The sequence below is a fragment of the Phoenix dactylifera genome, chromosome 1, assembly GCF_051530095.1.
Source record: "Phoenix dactylifera cultivar Ajwa chromosome 1, Ajwa_hap1_PhDact_Kaust_v1.1, whole genome shotgun sequence".
Lineage (NCBI taxonomy): Eukaryota > Viridiplantae > Streptophyta > Magnoliopsida > Arecales > Arecaceae > Phoenix > Phoenix dactylifera.
Window position 1 is genome coordinate 59,224,793 of NC_143190.1, and position 18,779 is coordinate 59,243,571.

Consider the following 18,779-nt stretch of genomic DNA (forward strand, 5'->3'; position numbering starts at 1 on the left):
GAAATAGAATCAATCAAGCGTTCCTCTAAATATCTCCACAAATATCCTTTTGAGTTTGATTGTTTTCTTCTCAAGTCAAGGGTCGGGTCAAGCTGCAACCAGTAGACCCTTCCCTTGCCTTGATTTCCTCGGCTACTTACGAACTTGGCACACCGCGGCGCAAGCTCAAACTACCACGGCGTTACCCGCTCGGCCCTTTACCTACAACTCTAAGTCATCCACAAGGAGCAAATGTGCAAGACTTGGTGTGGTGGCTTGGGGCCGAAAGCCACCCTCCAACACCACAGCTATGGGCGCCCGCGCACGACCAAGGCCACGGCTCGGCCAAATCCATTTGCAATGCTCTTCAGACTTTGAAACCCTCGGGGTGGGCTTTAGGCGGATGTCTTGCTGGGTTAGTAGGAGGCCGCTACTGTGACGCGCTCGCGCAAAGCCATAGCCACGGGCGCCCGTGCACGGCCAAGACCACGGAGCGTCTAGCTCGGGCCAGATCCATTTGCAATGCTCCTCAGTACTTTGGAACCCTCAAGGTGAGCTTTGGCCGAATGCCCCGCTGGGGTAGTAGAGAAGGAACGCCCCGTTGGGTTAGGACAAAAGCGCACTTACAGTAGCGCGCGGCTGGTTGGGCGTGTAGAAGCTTGTGGGTTGCGCGCATTGAATACGTAGAATCAGCATAAATTTGAAGCAAAATAAATCAGTGAGTGTCTATGTTAATGTAGTATCTTTGTTCATTATATCCTTAGATTGCTTGAGTTGTGAACTAGATGGTCCTTTCATTGCCAAAGTTTAGCTTTTGAATCTCCAAAACAGCACTGTGCAAAAGCAGATACAATTTATGCATGCCTTCATAGTCTTTTAATTAGCCTTAAGGTATTTTTTTAGTGCGTTGCCTCAAAAAAGCCTTTTCAAACAATGGCCTAGACTCAAGACTCTACTTTATTAATTGAATTAATGAATTTTTTAAGCATAATTATGATTCTCATTGGTGTTTTTTGTGACATTGAATAATACACATATTAGTATCTGCAGGAAGTGAAGATTAGATAGTGGTCTAAGTTTTGGGAAATCTCATGCATGTACCAGGAATAGTTGTGGAATTTTTTTTGTAATATATATCGTGTCACTCATATTATTGCATGATTTTGATCGCAAACAATAACTCATACAATCTCAAATTAATTCAGGCTTACTATTTTGAGTAATTAGGATTATTTTAAGTTTTGACTGTACTTAGGCTTACAAATTATTGGTTTTTGATTTTTAGAAATTTTCTGATCATTATTTTGATAATGGACGCCAAGAGTATTTGCTCAATTCTGAAAGAAGTTCTTGTCAAATCACATCTTGGTGTCATATGATGCATATAAGCCTAGACACCAGAAACAGTTCATATTATACTATACTGACATCCTGATGCCTTATGCGTCGCTAACAGCTATATGCATCAATGACTGATTGACTTTGTTTGAATTCAGCTTTTCCCCTCCAATATTTCTGTTCTTCTGTTAATGATCATAGGACAATGATTTTTGTGAGAGGTTTGGTTCATAAGATCAAGCATCTATTCTTCAGTTCCCAGATTATGTAGGGAAGGAAAAACAATAGGGTAAGGGCTCCGGTTGTTAGTTTTGGGTAACTATTAAGGCAGTCAAAGTATAAAGAGTGGACAAAAAATCCCCGTTCTCAGCTGGTTGTAGCCTTGGAAACCAGAAACCCAAAAAGCCAATATCTGATAAAACCTGCTAAGCCAGGGGAAGATGTAAGCGAGCAAAAGGAGCAGCTCTTTCCATGGACCTCAGTCAACTAGGGAGGCGGGCAGCCTCTATTTCATGCTGGCAACAGGCAACAGGCAATGTTTGAAGAACTTATTGGACTTCTGGGTTCACTCACTTTTTGGTAAAAGAAAGGGCTTTAAGAACTTGGCAGGCGGCAGGCGGATGAATGGTTTTTTCATCCCAGCCCCTTGAGCTAAGAGATGCTCAGTGGATCAGTGGAAATATTCTAGGATTTATCTTTGAAAGGTAACTGCTACATGTTTTACTTTTTTTTTTTTTCGGAGTATTTTGGTGATTTGGATAAGTTAAAAGTTCATAATTTTTTATGCAAATGTGTTCTAATATATGCCCTGAATATGGTGTGCATGACAGAATGTAGTGGCTAATGCAAACTATAATGCCTCAGAGTAGCAAAGTTCAGCAACTCACAACCACATTCATATATATGCAAAATAGTAGTTTCTATAGTTTACTAAAAGGAAATGTATTCACATGTGCAAACTTTTAAACTGTTTTTGACTCCAGTATCATTCTAAAAGAGAAACCAGTCCAACATTATAACAGAGATGTAAGAAAATAAAATGTCTCACACAAAAAATTCTACTTATCTGTGCGCTTTGTTTTCTTGTTTTAGTTGGCATACTGTTGATTTTCCATATTGTTCAACAAATACAGGAATCAATAACTCAAGGCATAACAAAAACATTTAACCATCAGACCTTGTCCCAACTTTTTGGATCTGGCTTGGGAAATCCTCATTCACCAAGCATTCACATGCATGCATGCATGCATGTCGTAGTCTGTCCTGTGAAAATTTTGATGTTTGAATTGTGTATGCATAAAATGGATTGCAAGGTTGGTACCATTTTTTGAGTTTAAAAGGAAAAGGAAAGTGATGGAAAATACTGAAATTAGACTGTATATAATAAAATAAATTTCTTGTAGTATGGGGTATGAAGTTTTTTGGTATTTGTTGTTATCTAACTTATCTTACTTTTCTTCAGACCGCTTGTAAAAAATAAGCACGGAGGGTGGTCGTTTGGTGGATGATTAGGAAAATAGAAATTATTTCTGCCATTACCTAGCCTTCTGTCTCAACTCATCTTTTTTTAATTTAACAAAGAAAAAGAAAGTTGCATGGAATCAAGGGATCTAGAAAAGCAAGGTTACACTAGAGGTTGCCCTTTGCTGTTACTATTAACAAATGGAGGGTGTTGTTGGAGTTAAAGAACGAAAGTGTTGTTGGATACTGTCGAAACTGATGTAGCTCCATTATTTCACTTTCACTTTTGGACTATCAAATTCTTATAGATAATTTTATTTATTTAATTTGCCAGGTGATCAAGATTTTCATGCATATGGAATGACTTGTTGACCTTGGTGATATGCTTATTACTATTCTTTCCAATCTGGGAAGAATATATGATATATGACCACGGTGCTAAAAAAAAGGAAATCCTCTTGTTTATGAAAACTCTCAGATATTATAATTTATGCTGGTGATTGTTTTGGTAGTATGGAGATACAATACCAAATCATGTATAACCTTTTTAGTCTGAATACATGGTGTTACTTTTTTTGGCAGCATATCAGTCCCTAAGTTGATTTTATCAAAAAAAAAAAAAAAACTCACATCTTGAGACGAACATAGAACATTATTTCAAGATCTGTGTAACTTCCAACAGTTTGCTGGAGACTGGCAAAAATGTATTTGTTCTATGAACTGCACTGGTCGTTTGACTAATTAGTTAATATCTTGACCCCTTTGTTGGTGCTAGAAATTTAGTTTTTCAGAACTGCAGTCTAATCTTTATTTATGTAACTATTGACACTACGAATAGTTTGGTATATCTCCAAAAAGGTTGTGAGAAAAAGATGCACTATCAAGTTTTTTCAGGATTTTGACAACAGGTGCTGATGCAGACAGTGAGGTACAAGATAATGACACTATAGATTGGTAATCAGCCATTGTTCACTTTGACAGAGATTTGAACCATTTTGTCAAAGGAAAGGGATATATATGCCAGCACTGGCCTCCATCTTAATAATTATAAAACCTTTCTGTTTTTTATTATGGGCTCGAGCGTATATCATCTTTAACCAATGCAACAGGCCTCACATGCTGCTGAGTTGATTCTCAGATCTTATATTTGCTAGTATGCTAGCATCTTGAAGAAGATTGATGATTCAATTCAGATTCTAACACTTTTATGATTAATATCAAGCATCCATTTGAGGAAATAGTGCGGGCTATCAGATAATGAAAAGTAGGCCCTAGAAGTAATCTAATTTGCATAAATTGTCATTCTCCTGTTAGAATTTAGAAGACAAGAATTGCCTGGCTGTTTATCCATATTTCTGCCACAGTTGCTTTATCTGGGTGCTCATGGGACCCTTTTTGGTATTTTCTGATAAATCTATGTTATTAGTTTTGTGTGGTTTTTTGGGTGAGGAAGTTCAAACAACTGTAAAACTCATGGGTTGTGGAGGTCCCTTCTTCCGCATGCCCATCTGCACTGCAGTACTGTCTTCTTTCTTGGGATCCCTTACTATGATGGTGCTTGGGCAAATCTAGAGCATCTAAAAGATTCTTAGGTATTATCAGAACTCTCTCTTCTAGCAAGGTCTTGCATTTTTAATTGGTAACCCGATCGGGTTTGCTAGAAGTGATTCATTTGACATTTCTATTCTTAAAATACATCTGTGGTTCTTACTGCTTTCATGTGACTAGAAGCATTTTGGGAAGGCAGAAGGCATCAGTGTTGTTAAATAATTCATCTTGCAAACGCTTTAGTGTTATCAGATGAAGTCCTTCTGATAACAGCAGTTTTTCAGTTAATCCTAGTGAAGGATGGTAATACAGGTTGTGGATGGGCTTAATTTGCATGACTGCAACCCAAAATGCTACACCTGAAGGCAGGTTCTTTGTTCCATCCTAATTGCCACTGCTGCGGTGAGAGTAGCATGGTTGAATATATATGAATTGTTTGACTGAAAAAATGGATTGTAGGTTTCTATTTCCGTGGCAGAGCTTATAAACTCTGCCAATTTGTGAGACCACTCTCTGCACTTTTCTGCAATATGTTGACTCAACTATCCTTGGAAACCTAGTAAACCTTAACTATCAACTAAGATATCTCTAGACATGTTTCAAGCACATATTATGAGTGTGCATTCTAGTTCTGTACTTGTATTGAACCAAACATAAAATCCTAGAAATAGAAGCGGATCAAAATTGGTATTTCAAATGACAGATGCATTAAAATGATGGGCATGAATATAAAGAATCTGTATATCTGCAAAAATTTTGTAAGGCCTTTTGTGATGTTGATCTGGTCAGCACTTTTGTGTGGTTTTCCTAACTTCGAGATGCCTTTCTGATATAGACACATATTTGCGTATACATACATATTTTCATTGTTTTGGGTCAGAAGGAATGGTATAAAACCCTCATTTAATAATTTGAGGAATCAGAAAAGGTATGAGATGCAAGAGACTTGATCAGCTCATTTAGCTAATTCAGAAGCTTTATAGAGTTTTAACTTGAGACCCTTGCAAAGGCAGTTCGGTTACATATTCCAAATTTATCTAATCAGTCCTGCTGTTCTTTGATTTTTCTTTTGTCTGGTCAACTGCTTAATAATATCCTGAACTGAGCTTAATTTGAAACTTTACTTTGTTTACAGCAGAAAAATGCTTTCCAATGATTTTGCAGACTGAAGATGCAGTTTGAGTAACTCAAAACGTAGCCAAGTGTTTCATCAGGTTATGACGGACTTGGTCTATTTTCATGTTAATTTTGAATTTTGCTGCTTTGCAGTTCTATGCATTATGCTCACGCTTTCATCTCACCATTGTTAGGAAAAAGAAAAAGCATGACACTTGAATGGCTGATAGTGCTGCATTTCTTTTGCCTTTTGGCTTAGTAATGCCTGAGAAAATAGCTATCTTCTTGGCCCTTTGCTTACTCTTTTCCAAGTCCTGAGGAATTTTGGAAGGTTGTGTGAGCTTGAGCTATGATTAATAACATTGATTTCTGTAGTTGCCTTTTTTTTTTTTTTTTTTTTTTTTTTGGTACAACGACGTCTCATGCGCGATGGGTGTGAGTGCAATCAACAAAATCAGCAAAGAAAAGATAATGCAGAGGATAAAATACCGACATGTGGTCTACCTAAGTGAAACTTTCAAAATGGTGAGCCGCAAATGAGGCCACTCAGTTAGCAGCGCTATTTACCTTCCTATAGACATGTGTGGCCCGAAAGAGATTACACTTGTTTAAGAGCTTGCGAATATCGTGGAGCAGCGGTCTAGAACAAGCGTCTATCTCCGATCCCGGATCTACTCGATCGCTATGGCTGAGTCTCTCTCAAGGAGGATGCTATCAGCCCCTAACATCCGTCTCGCATGGGTGATGCCCTTCCATACAGCTCTGAGCTCAGTATTGACTACAGACGTATTAAAGATCCGCCAGCCCCAGCCGCTAACAATTAGGCATCGTAGTCTTTGATGACGAATTCCATGCCTCCAGTGCTCCCTCTTTTGCTAATACTACTGTTGAAGTTTACCTTGAGAAAGCTAAGAGTGGGGGTTTTCAGAAGACCAGCATGGTCTTTGGTGCTGCAAGAGCAGAAAGGGAGCCCCAAATTTCTCCAACTATTCTGAGGGACGACGACGTGGCGGCGTGGATGACCTCCGCTGCATAAAGAAGAGCCCTGTCCGCCACCAACCTCGGACGCACTCTGCTATCCTTGAAGATGCAGGCATTCCTATCTAGCCAACAATACTAGTCCAGATAGGCGGCCCTGATTCCTGGTTCCTAAGGCCAAGCCTCTACAAGGAAATCTCCAGGAAGTGCAGGAAGTTCTCAGTCGACATCCATCCCTGCCAAGGGTTGTGGGGGCTTGAGGCGCACCCCCAGATCTGAGCGGCCCTCGAGTATCCGATGATGACATGGAAGATAGACTTCTTCACCTCCAGATAGTCCAAGCACCTAGGAGAAATATGCATCCCTCGCCGAGCCAGCACGCCTCTGGTAGGCAAGCAACGCCATGCCACCTTTCAGACAAACAAGATGACTCATAAGTGAATGCGAAGCCTCTAGATCCAACCCTCATCAATCTGTTGAGCCGTAGACTTCCTGACCACTCGGAATAAGTCTCGGGCCTTCATCTCTGACCTTCCAGTCACTCCAGATTCTCCTATCTGCAACTTCTTTAGTAAGAATCGGCAAACATAGGACTCGCTCAGCTAGCCGCTCTCTAAAAACCCGTCGAACGAGGTCCTTGTTCGATGCCTGCCCACTAAGAGCAAACAGATTGCATACTCTACACCCCTCCAGATGTCCAACGTCGATCAGGGTAGGCCAATTGCGTAGTGGCACCTTAGAGAGCCAACTATCCTCCAAGACATCGATAGCCTGTCCGTCCCTGATTTTCTATCTAATCTCCGGTAGGACCACCGAGGCGTGGGCGCGGGTGCAAATCTCTCTCCAATGAAAGAACTGCAACAACCAGTGTGGAAGACAGCTAGGTCGGCCAGATCCTCATTCTTAGCCCTCATCAATGCCCTAGAGATTCTCCAGCTTTGCAAAAAATCTAGCTGCTAACTTAGTCGTGAGGATCTCCTGTCGCTTGATCAATGAGTGGACCCCACCCCTCCACTATTGGTCGCCTGACAGATGGCATTCCAAGCCGGGGGGGGGGGGGGGGGGGGGGGGGGGAGCAAAGGGGGTTTGCTGGCATCGATTCTTGTGGGATTACAAAATAACCTTTTGAGGTCTTTCATTTTTTTTTTTTTTTACCCCACAAGGATCAGGCACTTCCCCTCTCCCTCTCCCTCTCCTGCTCCCTCACTCTTCTAGGACGAACTTTCCGCACTGGCCCGTAATCTTTTCTATGGAGTCGTCTCAACCAGGAGTTTGGTTCCTGCTCCCTCACTCTTCTAGGACGAACTTTATGCACTGGCCCGTAATCTTTTCTATGGAGTCGTCTCAAACCAGGAGTTTGGTTCTTTAGCTTTCCTTTATTTGATAGGAAAAATAGGTGGATGATAATGATGATGGGAATCTGAAAAAATGATTACGGTCCCACATTTCAGGATCCTAGGAAGACAAGCTAACCTTTGACCTTTTTTTTTTATGCATCTTCTCTAGGACTAGGACCTGCACCATTGCGCTTGTGAGCTCAAGGTAGCTTGTCTACTACTAAAGCTACTAAAGCAAGGATTCAATATGTTGCGAGAGTCTGTCAATTATTACAAATATTTCGAGAATCTTGATATAAATACAGCATGGAGAACTTTGTCTGTGATGGCCAATAGGATGAGTCCGCTAGCTGGCACCACTCTCTATGGTGCGTGCACTGGGAGAGGTCCCTGGTTTGAGCCCCTGGGAGGTGGCATCCCCCTGACATTTTTCAAAATGAGAAAGAAAAAGAAAATATCCTGGGATAGTCATGGAATTGCCTTCTATTTATGATATCTAAATTGTGCTCCACAACCACATAAAACTGCAAAATCAATCTGGATCATATGTTGCAATAGATTCCACAGTATTTCTACATTTTAGGAAATAAACAAAGAACGTAAACTCTGTGTTTTCTTATGATGCAACGGGCTCTCAAATCATCTAATAGCCCTGCTAGAAAGGTGGGTAATCTTATTCACAATTACAACACCGCTTATGGTGGGAAAGCTGGGTAAGATTATAAGTTGCTTTCGTCAATTTCTCAATTTCTCCTTGTCGGCTGGCTGACATAGTTTCTCTTGTTATTTTAAAATTGTATGATGATGTTTACATCAAGGTTTCTAATCTCATGAGATGAGACTATCTTGGTTTGCCTATGGAACGGGATACTATTGTTCCGCCCTGTCCTAATGGAACAAATGATGTTCCAAGACGTGCTAATTAGAATGTTGGAACAATGGCAAAGCAGACCGTCCTAACACTCCAGAGGGTACCTTGCCCTGGGGATTTGAGATCATGGTTTACATGTACATAATCACCTCACAGATGGAGTCTCTAGACCGTAAGGTTGGATGGTGGCTCAACATTGCTATATGAAGAGCTGCATGTAGTGAGACAATGTCAACTGCATTATATGATGATGACCAAATCATTGTCTTAACTATTAAGTAAATAGTGATCTAATGGCAATTACTGTGCAGTCCTTGCTTTATGCTGAAGATGCAAGGATGTTTAAGCTTTTAAGATCAGTGGATGATTCATCAAGTCCGGTAGGCATGCTATATGTATAATTTTACTTTTGTTATATCTACATTTTCAGTTCGAGTTGAGAATTCATAAAAATGATCTATTTCTGCATTTCATTGTGGAAGCAAGTTTTATTAGGCTGTATAATGGTCATTGATGAGATGTTAGATATTATACAGGCACTTTAGATGAGTTGGATTAATTCTAAGATGGGAATATGCTAAGTTACATGACAAAAGTCCATGAGATGCACTATATTTTTTATGAGGAAATTCAAAGCACGCTGTGGTCACAGGATGCAAGCCTTTTTGTCAAGGTTCACCCACAGAGCATGCGAATAGCTAGCAACATTATAAGCCCCGAAAAAAGATTAAAAAATAAAAGGATGGTACTTGTTGTCTCCCAAGAACCTTTATATTAACGTTGAGTCCGCTCCCTTACTGAAAGCAAGACACCATACCGCCTTTCTTTCTTATCGTAAATAGAGAAACTAAAGTAGATCAAGAAAATAAACGAGCCGGTGGTACAAAACATGCGCTGGTTGGACCAACAAGCGGCGGTTTAATCATTGAAGCGGCGGGAGCTGAACCGTTCCGGGTTGAGGTCGAACCAGACCTGCCGGAAAACTTTTACGATAACGTCATGGTGCTCGTCCGAGTTGAGCGACAGGTAGCACGCCAGCAAGCTCTCGAGCTCCTCCGGCCGTCCGATTCCCTTCTCCCATATCATCTCCACCATCGATTCCCTGAAATCCTTCTGCGGATCACACGAGCACTTCACCACCGCGAAGCTCTCCAACCCCTTCTTCTCCTCCGCCTCCGCTCTCCTCCGCGCCTTTGCCCTTCCCATCTCTGCCCGCGATGCCACCGACGGCCGCGGGGAACAAACCCTAACCTTGGGCCGAATCCTCCCGCTGATGGACTTCCGCGCCTCTCCGCCCCCGCGATTCTCCTCCGTCCTATCGGGATCGGTGGCCGGAGGAGGCTTCGTTCTCCGCGCCGGAAGCCCCTCCGCTTCCTCCGAAGCCCCGCCGCCTTCTCTTCCTGCCTTGCTCCTCCGCCTTCGCCGCCGCAAGCGGCGATGGCGCACCCGAGAGGGATCGCTTTCGGACTTCTCGCTCTCCGAGGCGGGCTCGAGATTGCGGGGCCGTCGCCGGGACGACCTCGTCGAGAAGGGGATCAGATGGCCCAGCGGCTGCGACTCGGCGAGTTCGAAGTTCGGTCGGCGGTCGCTGAACGAGTAGGGCGGCGGCGGCCTGAAGTCGAGATCGCCTACCGAGTTATGTCGGTTGGATCGGGCGATTCCTCGCCGGTGACTCGTCCTGTCCCGGGCGAGGAGGCTGTCATCCTCTCCGATGGATCGCCGGCGGGGGGCGTCCCCGGCGTCGCGGAAGGAGGCGGGGAATCGGGCGACGAGGCGGTCAAGGACAGCGGTGGAAAAGGAGAGATGGTCGGAGGCGGAGCGGTGGCGAGGAGAAGGCGGCGGCGGCGGAAAGGAGACGGGTCCGGCCGCATTTCGCATGGGTTTGGAGGGCGTGGCCTTGGGTTTGGAACTCAAATTCCTTAGCTTCGAAAACCAACAAAGTGGAAGGATGTTGGAGATGGAAAAAGTGGAAGTGGAATGCTGCTTCTCCTTCTCTTCTTGCTGCTGCTTGGCTTCTTGCTTCCTTCCCCATTTCATCTCTGTCCTCAGAAGAGCTGCAAGAGCTATGGAATTTGAAAGATGGGGGGAGAATACTGGCGGTTCGAAGGTTGCAGATGAAGCGAGATTCTAAGGAGCGAGGGAGAATAATGGCGTTAAGTAGGTGATTTTTTTGTGCTTGGCTTTTCGAAAGGAACTGGCGGGCTGGATGTTGTGAAGGGCACCTAACTTTTGCTGCAGCTTCCACGGTACAGACAGGGCCGTACATGTCGCCGGCATCGAAGAATGAAAAGGAAGAAGAAAAAGGAAGAGTTCCTGCTTGTGCTTTTGTGCTCGTTTGAATTAAATCCCGCCATTTGCGTTCGTCTTCCGGTATTTTCATATGCTCTGCCTTGGTAACCAAATTTCTGGGGCTTTGGGGCAGCGTCAAATCAGGGTTCTGGCTGATTGAATATAGAACTTAGATTTATATGTCTCCTCTCTTTTTTTTTTTTTTTTTTTTTTCTTTTTTTTTGAGAAAAAGGTACAGGGAGGAAAAAATTAGCCCACCTCCACGTAGCAGCCCCCACTGCATCCCTGCTCCACCAGAAGAATGTTTGGTACGGGTGGACACCGTTTTACTCACACCCTCCTCATTCGAAGATGAGTACGTCACACCTGTTTGAGAAATATTTTTTACTGTATGGTTGAAAGCCAAGGTGAGCCTTGGTAGCAGCGGAAAAAAAAAAAAAAAAAAAAAAGGGCGGACCTGTTTGGCAATTTTTTTAATATCTATTTTTTTACTTTTAAAAAATATAAAAACAGAAGAAAAACGATATGTTTGTACTACTATTATTATTATTATTATATATTTTTAAAAGGATATCACTGCCGTGACCATTATTATCATATTTATATTTTTAAAAATAATTAGTTATAAAAGTTAAAAAATAGAAATAAAATTTTTATTTTATAAATGATAAAATAAGTGATACGAAAACATAGGTCCGTATATTTGCTTTGGAAAAAAAAAAAAAAAAGGGAAACTAATCTCTAGGAGGATGATTTATCCAACAAATTTAAAATGAGTACGTCGAGCTAAGTTATCTTGCAGATGCTCCTTTGGATCTTGAAGAGTCAGCTTTCAATCCATGAGATATGTCTATTCCACATGTTAATAAAATCATTTTACACAAAAAAAAAAAAGCTTTCATAAAACAAACTCTTTACCATTATTTAGACCATTGAGCTAGCTTGAGTACTGAAATCGTAGTCTTGGGCTGGCTCAGGCCTGTTAAGCTATTAACCTATTGAGACTTTATTTTGTGACCCATTTTAGGTGGGATTTTTTATACACATGAGAGTTGTTTTATTCTAGCTTCATCTAGATCTTGATGCTGAGAATTGAGTTTGGGATGATTCATCAATGATGGCTGATAAGTAATGATTAAATATAAATATAGCCTGATGTTAGGGGTGGCAAAATATGACCCGACCCGTGTTCGACCCGATATAAACAGGTTTGAGTTTGGCCTAAACAGGTTCGGGTCATAAACATATCGACCTGTTTAACCTGTTTAATAATTGGATCGGATACGGATTTTAGATGTGTGACCCGTTTAACCCGTTTAACTGTTGGGCAGGTTAAACATGTCTAAACAGGTTAAATATGTCTAAACAGGTTAAACGGGTTAAATAGGTTAAATATGTCTAAACAGGTTAAACGGGTCTAAACAGGTCGGGTTGGGCAGGTTAAACAGGTTGGATTGGGCAAGTTAAACAGGTCTAAATAGATTAAACGGGTCGGGTTGGGCAAACATGTTACATGTTTATTAAACAGATTAAATGGGTCGAGTTGGGCAAACAGGTTAAACAGGTCGGGTCGGGTTGGGCAAACATGTTACCTGTTTATTAAACAGGTTAAACGGGTTGGGTCGGGTTACCTATTTATTAAACATGATAGGTTCAGGTTATAATTTCTGACCTCTTTAATAAACAGGTCGGGTTCAGATTTATGATTTTCTGATCCAACCTGCATGTGACCCGACCCGTTTATGACCCAACCCAACCCGATTGCCACCCCTACCTAATGTTGGCTTCAGATCGATATATTTTTGCTTGGCAAAAAAAAAAATGGGGCCTAAGGCCCTGCTTGGGGGAACTGTTGGCGGTAGAGCTTTTGGAAGTAGAGCTGTTGGAAGTAGAGCTGTCTGCAGTAGAGCATTTATAAAAAACTGTTTGATGTTTGGTAACTACATTTCTAAAGTGTTGTAGCACTTTAACATGTGTTTGGTATACAAATTGATAAAGTACTTTTGTATGACAAAATAACTATGAAGGACATTACTAGTATTATACAACAGAGCATAATAAAATATAATTTGTATTAATACATAAATATATGATATAATATAATATTAATGTAATGTAATATAATATTATTATAATATAGTACTATAACATTGTGTAATATAGGATAATAATTTAATATAATATTAAATTATTTAACATAACATATCAATGTATTATGATATAATATAATATAATATTATATTTATAGTATAATACAATAATAAATGTATAAAATATTATAATTATTAGTATAAACTAATTTTTCATCCTTTTGATGGTCATTTATCTCTCTAACAAATTTTCTAGCTGGGTGATAAAATTGGTTAAATAATTGCTAATATTTTTATTTATTTATTTAGATCAGATTATTTGCCACTCACTCATTATTTTTTTTATTTATTTTATTTAGTTATTTATTTATTATTTTTTTATTGAAATATATTTATTTATTATCTTATTTATTTATTTATTTATTCGTTCATTCGTATATATATTTATTTATGCATTTATTTATTCCTTTTTTCCTTTTTCTTTCCTTTTCTTTTTTTTCTTTTCTTTTTTCTTCTCCTTCCTTCCTCTCTTCCGCTATTTATTAATTTATTTTATTTATTTATTATTTTTTCTTTACTTTTTTTCTTCTCTTTTTTTTTCTTTTTTTCCTTTTCTTCTTTTTTTCTTTTTTTTTTCTTCTCTTCTTCTCCTTCCTTCCTCTCTTCCGTTCTTCTCCTTTCTTATCCTCCTGCGAGGTCGGTGGAGCTGGAACGGGGCTAGGCCGCGGCGGCAGCGGGAGGGGGCCTGGGAGGGGGCCAAGCCGCAGGAGGGGACTAGGCCACGGCGGCCGCGGGAGGGGGCCTGGCCGTGGCTCGCCATCGTCGGTGGTGATGGAGGGTGGCTTTCGGCCCGGAAGCCTCCACACCACTCCATGTTCCGTGCTCCTTGTGCGCACCTCGAAGATGGTTGATTTAGGCCGATGCGGGTAACGTCGGTAGGTGTTCGAATATTCTAAGTGATGGTGGAAATCAAGGCAAGGGGCGGGTCTACTGGTTGCAGCTTGATCCGACCCTTGGCTTTAAGAAAAACAACCGATGACACAAGTAGAAAGCTCAAATTATGCAGAGGAATGCTTAACGGTTGATTTAATTTCCAAATATAAGATTACGACACTCTAGTGGAACTATGATTGGTCCTCACTAGCCCAAGTCTTAGAACATGCTCTAAGACCAAATACACTAAGGCGAAAGCCTTTCCAAGCCCTTAGGCCAAAATACAAGTGGACTTACTAAGACAAAAAGATGTTCTCCCAAGCTCCCTCAATACATATTTATAGACTCTTCAAGAGGGGTCAAAACACTCAAAGGAAGGTGGCTAGTAGGGGGCATAGGCCGGCCAAGGCTTGGCCTAGGCTGTCAAAGGCTGACCAAGGCTGGCCAAGACCATTGACTGGCCTGCTGGGGCGTGGCAGGGCCTTGGCAGGCATGCTGGGCGCGGCAGAGTCTTGGCTGGGCCACTGGGGCGCTGCAAGGCCTTGGCCAGGGCGCTGGGGCGCGGCCAGGCCTTGGGCAGGGCGCTGGAGCGCGGCCAGGCCTTGGGCAGGGCGATGGGGCGTCGCAGGGCCTCAGGCGGGGTGCTGGGGCGCGGCCGAGTCTCGGGCAGGGCGCTGGGGCGCGGCAGGGTGTGGCAGGGGGCCTGGCGCGCGCGGCGTGCCATTGGCCGGGCGGCCGCGGTGACTAGCACGCGGCAGGAGTCTGGCGCGGTTCGCTGGGCCGAACCTCGCTCAGGCGGACTGGGCGCGGGCGCGCAGGCGAGCGCCTAGGCGTGCCGGCGGCCGGGCACAGCTTCTAGCGAGGTTCGCTGAGCCGAACCTCGCCTGGGCGGACTGTGGTAAGCTAGCTGGCACGCGGGCAGGCAGGCGCGCGGCATTGTAGCTGGTGAGGTTCAGCGCCCAGAACCTCGCCCGGCACACTGTAGCTGGCGAGGTTCGGCAGCCAGAACCTCGCCCGGCACACTGTAGCTGGCGAGATTCTTTGGCCCGAACCTCGCCGCAGTAATGCAATGTTGCAGGATTTGGCCGCGGCAAGTGCGCGGTGAGCTCTGCCGAGGTTGGGCATGCTCGGCCAAGGCTTGGACATGTGCGCGGCGTGCTCGGCCAAGGTTGGGCGTGCTTGGCCGGGGCTTGGTATGCATGGTATGGGCCGGCCATGGGTGTGCTTAGTCAAATGAAAGCTTTGGCCAAGGCTCTCCAAGTAATGTACTTGGCCTCCGTTGGCCTCTTTATGGCTCGATGTCTTCTTTGGTTGGCGGCGTTTGCGGGGCTCCTCAACACTCCCCCTTTCTTGAAGAATATCCTTGTCCTCAAGGATAAAATGTGGATACCTCCGGATCATCTCCTCGTAGTCTTCCCAAGTGGCTTCTTCTCTTGGTATTCCTTCCCATTGGATCAACACTTGCCATTCCTTTCTTCTTTCTCTTCCTTTCCTCCATATACGATATTTGATGGCCTCCTTGGGTTGTAACAATAGTCTTCCTTCTTCATCAATGGTGGGTAGGTCTTGCTTGATCAATGAAGGATCACCCACCACTTTCTTAAGTAATGATACATGGAAGACCGGGTGTAGTAGAGAAGCGGTGGGTAGATCCAACCGATATGCAACTTCTCCAATCTTCTCCAATATTTTGAAAGGCCCATAATACCTTTGAGAGAGTTTGTAGTTGAAATTCTTTTTGAGGGACTTTTGAGTGTAAGGTTGCAACTTCAAATATACTAAGTTTTCCGGATGGAAAGTTACCTCTCTTCGATTTTTGTCATGATATCTCTTCATCCTTTCTTGGGCCTTTTTGAGCTCCTTCTTTGCATTGGCTATGGCTTCATCTCTTTCGGTCAATGCTTGCTCTACCTCTTCACTTTTTGCCGTTCTTCTTTCATGTCGGTGTAAACCCGGAGGGGGTCTTCCATAGACTAGTTCAAAGGGGGTTGTTTTGATTGAAGCTTGGTAGGTAGTATTATACCAATATTCGGCCCATACAAGAAACCTTCCCCACTTGGCTTGTTGATTATGACAAAAGCACCTTAAATATTGCTCAAAGGTTCGATTTACTACCTCCATTTGTCCATCCGTTTGTGGGTGGTATGATGAACTTGCCTTCAATGTAGTCCCTTGAAGTGTGAATAGCTCCTTCCAAAATGTGCTCATAAAGACTCTATCCCGGTCGGAGACTATGCTCTTTGGAATGCCATGAAGTTTGACCACCGACTCCACAAATGTAAGAGCAACCGATTTGGCCGTGTAAGGATGCTTGATAGGAATGAAATGAGCATACTTACTAAGCCGGTCCACCACCACGAAGATGACTTCTACTCCTTTGCTAGTTGGCAATCCTTCCACGAAGTCCATCGAAATGTCTTCCCAAATTATGTTTGGGATGGGTAGTGGTTGTAGAAGCCCCATTGGTGCCCTTGGATCATATTTAATTTTTTGGCAAGTCTCACACTCGGCCACCAATGCTTTGACTTCGGTCTTGAGTCCCTCCCAATAAAAAAATTGCTTCACTTGGACATAGGTTCGAAGCCACCCCGAGTATCCTCCTTTTTTGCTATTGTGGAAGTGATCAGAATGCTTGCTCTCAAGTTGGGGACATTTGGCACATAGACATACCTCTTGCAGAAAATTAGCCCCTCTTTAAGCTTGTAGTTGGCCACTCCTTCAGATGAGGCTTCAATCTTTTCAATGATCTCCATGGCCCGAGCATCAAGCTTGTTGGCTTCCTTGATTTGGTCCCATATTTGCCATTCAATCCTACTAAGAGCCATGGAAGTTGGCTCTTCTCCTTCGGCCATCAATAGCATAGGACTTCCTTCCTTTTTTGAGAGTGCATCCGCCACCTTGTTTTCCTTTCCCGGTTGATATATAATGTCATATTCAAAGCCAAGAAGTTTGACTAAGAACTTTTGTTGTTCCGGGGTCACAATCTTTTGCTCTAAAAGATGCCTTAATGCTTGTTGATCGGTGACAATAGTGAACTTTTTACCAAGCAAATAAGGCCTCCATACCTTGACGGCGTGCACCAATGCTAATAGTTCCCTTGCATATGTTCCCCAAGCCTTCTTCATGGATCCCAAGGCTTTTGAAAGAAAGGCTAAGGGTCTCTTTTGTTGTACAAGGACCGCTCTGATGCTATCTCCACTTGCATCGGTGTAGACTTCGAAGGAAATAGAGAAATCCAGAAGTGCTAGGACCGGTGTTTGAGTCATAGCCCTCTTCAAGTTGTCAAATGCTTCTCTTGACTCTGGAGTCCATTCGAATTCATCCTTTTTCAACATGGAGGTTAGAGGTTTTGCAATTAAACCATAGTTCTTCATAAACCTCCGATAGTACCCGGTCAATCCCAAGAAACCTCTAAGAGCTGAGATGTTCTCGGGTAGAGGCCAATCTACCATAGCCTCAATCTTCCTTTGGTCCATTTTCACACCTTCTTCCGAGATGATGTGCCCCAAATACTCTAACTTCGGTTGGGCAAAGGCACATTTGGAAGGCTTGATGAAGAATGGTGCTTCTCCAAGATGGATAACACAACTTCCAAATGCTTGACATGCTCTTCCATAAAGTGGGAGTAGACTAAGATATCATCAAAGAACACTAACATGAACTTCCTCAAGTAAGGCCGGAATACCTCATTCATGGTAGCTTGAAAAGTGGACGGAGCATTGCAAAGTCCAAATGGCATGACAAGATACTCATAGTGGCCCGAGTGTGTCCGGAATGCCATCTTGTGGATATCCTCCTCCTTCATTCGAATTTGGTGATACCCTGCCCTTAAATCAAGTTTGGTGAAGACCGTTGCACCATGTAGTTCATCAAGCATCTCATCCACCGTGGGAATGGGGAATCAATCCTTGATCGTTGATTCATTCAAGGCCCGGTAGTCGGTGCAAAATCTCCACGTGCCATCCTTCTTCTTCACAAGTAGAACCGGAGATGAGAAGGGACTTGTGCTATGGCGGATCAACCCTTGCTCCAACATCTCCTCCACTTGTCTCTCTATCTCTCCCTTTTGAAAATGGGCATACAGGTAGGGTGGAACATTCACCGGCATAGCTTCATTCTTCAATCTTATAGGATGATCAAAGCTTCTTGGAGGTGGAAGAGATGTAGGTACCTTCATGACATCATGGTGAGCCTCCAACAAGCTCCGGATCTTTGGAGGGATGCCCTTCAATTCATCTTCTTTCTTGCCCTCTTCTTGGTGTTGGCCGGTCATCACAATGGCATAGCAAGAAGCCCCTCCTTTGCATAGCTTTTCTATCATGTTAGCCTCACAAGACCGCACCTCTTTGTTGCTTATGGCAGTCCACTTCTTCTTTTGGCCTCCAAGCTTGAACTCCATAGTCATGGTGCTATAGTCGGTTACCACCTTCCCCAAGCCCTTGAGCCAAGCATTGCCCAACACCACATCCAAGCCGACTAGTTGAAGAATATGTAGGTCGGCCTTGACCCTTACTCCTTGGACATTCATGCGAACATCCCTTACCACCTCTTAACATTTGAGCTTCTCCCCACTAGCAACTTTTACTTCAAAGGGCTCCACGGCCGCCCCTCTCAATCCAACCTTCTTCACTATTCCGGAGTTGATAAAATTATGGAAAGAACCGCTATCTACCAAGAGTGATACCTTATGTTTGCCCACCCATGCCATCAAACGCATGGTGGATGGTCTTTGTACTTCGGACATGGCATGCAAGGATAGCTCGGCCTCCTGTCCTTCCGGGCTAAAATCATCCCCATGGTCTTGCTCCTCCACATCTTCATCCTCCGAAGCATCCGAAG

At 43.2% G+C, this 18,779-nt stretch overlaps 1 protein-coding gene and 2 long non-coding RNA genes across 4 annotated transcripts in view; 2 read left to right on the plus strand and 1 right to left on the minus strand.

The window, feature by feature from the left end:
• The window catches only part of LOC148715441 (uncharacterized), a 49,755-nt gene extending 43,910 nt beyond the window's left edge, over window positions 1-5,845 (plus strand). Inside the window, exons 2-3 of one of the 2 annotated variants that reach the window (XR_015971694.1) lie at window positions 1,573-2,021; window positions 5,465-5,845. This is a non-coding gene — a long non-coding RNA (uncharacterized LOC148715441). The remainder of the gene's footprint in view (window positions 1-1,572; window positions 2,022-5,464) is intronic. The other variant, XR_016397804.1, reaches the window with a different exon arrangement.
• A 2,144-nt stretch (window positions 5,846-7,989) lies between these two features.
• Window positions 7,990-8,950, plus strand: LOC148715442 (uncharacterized). The gene is made up of 2 exons (XR_015971695.1): window positions 7,990-8,470; window positions 8,576-8,950. It is a non-coding gene; the product is annotated as an uncharacterized LOC148715442 (long non-coding RNA).
• Window positions 8,951-17,841: 8,891 nt separating this feature from the next.
• Window positions 17,842-18,468, minus strand: LOC148715443 (uncharacterized). Its single transcript, XM_088713386.1, has one exon. The coding sequence runs from the start codon at window positions 18,466-18,468 to the stop codon at window positions 17,842-17,844; it is 627 nt and encodes a 208-aa protein (XP_088569512.1).
• Window positions 18,469-18,779: the final 311 nt, after the last annotated feature.

Coding starts and splice junctions, on each gene's coding strand:
- LOC148715443 (XM_088713386.1), bottom strand. CDS start 18,468: ATGAATGTCCAAGGAGTAAGGGTCAAGGCCGACCTACATATTCTTCAA.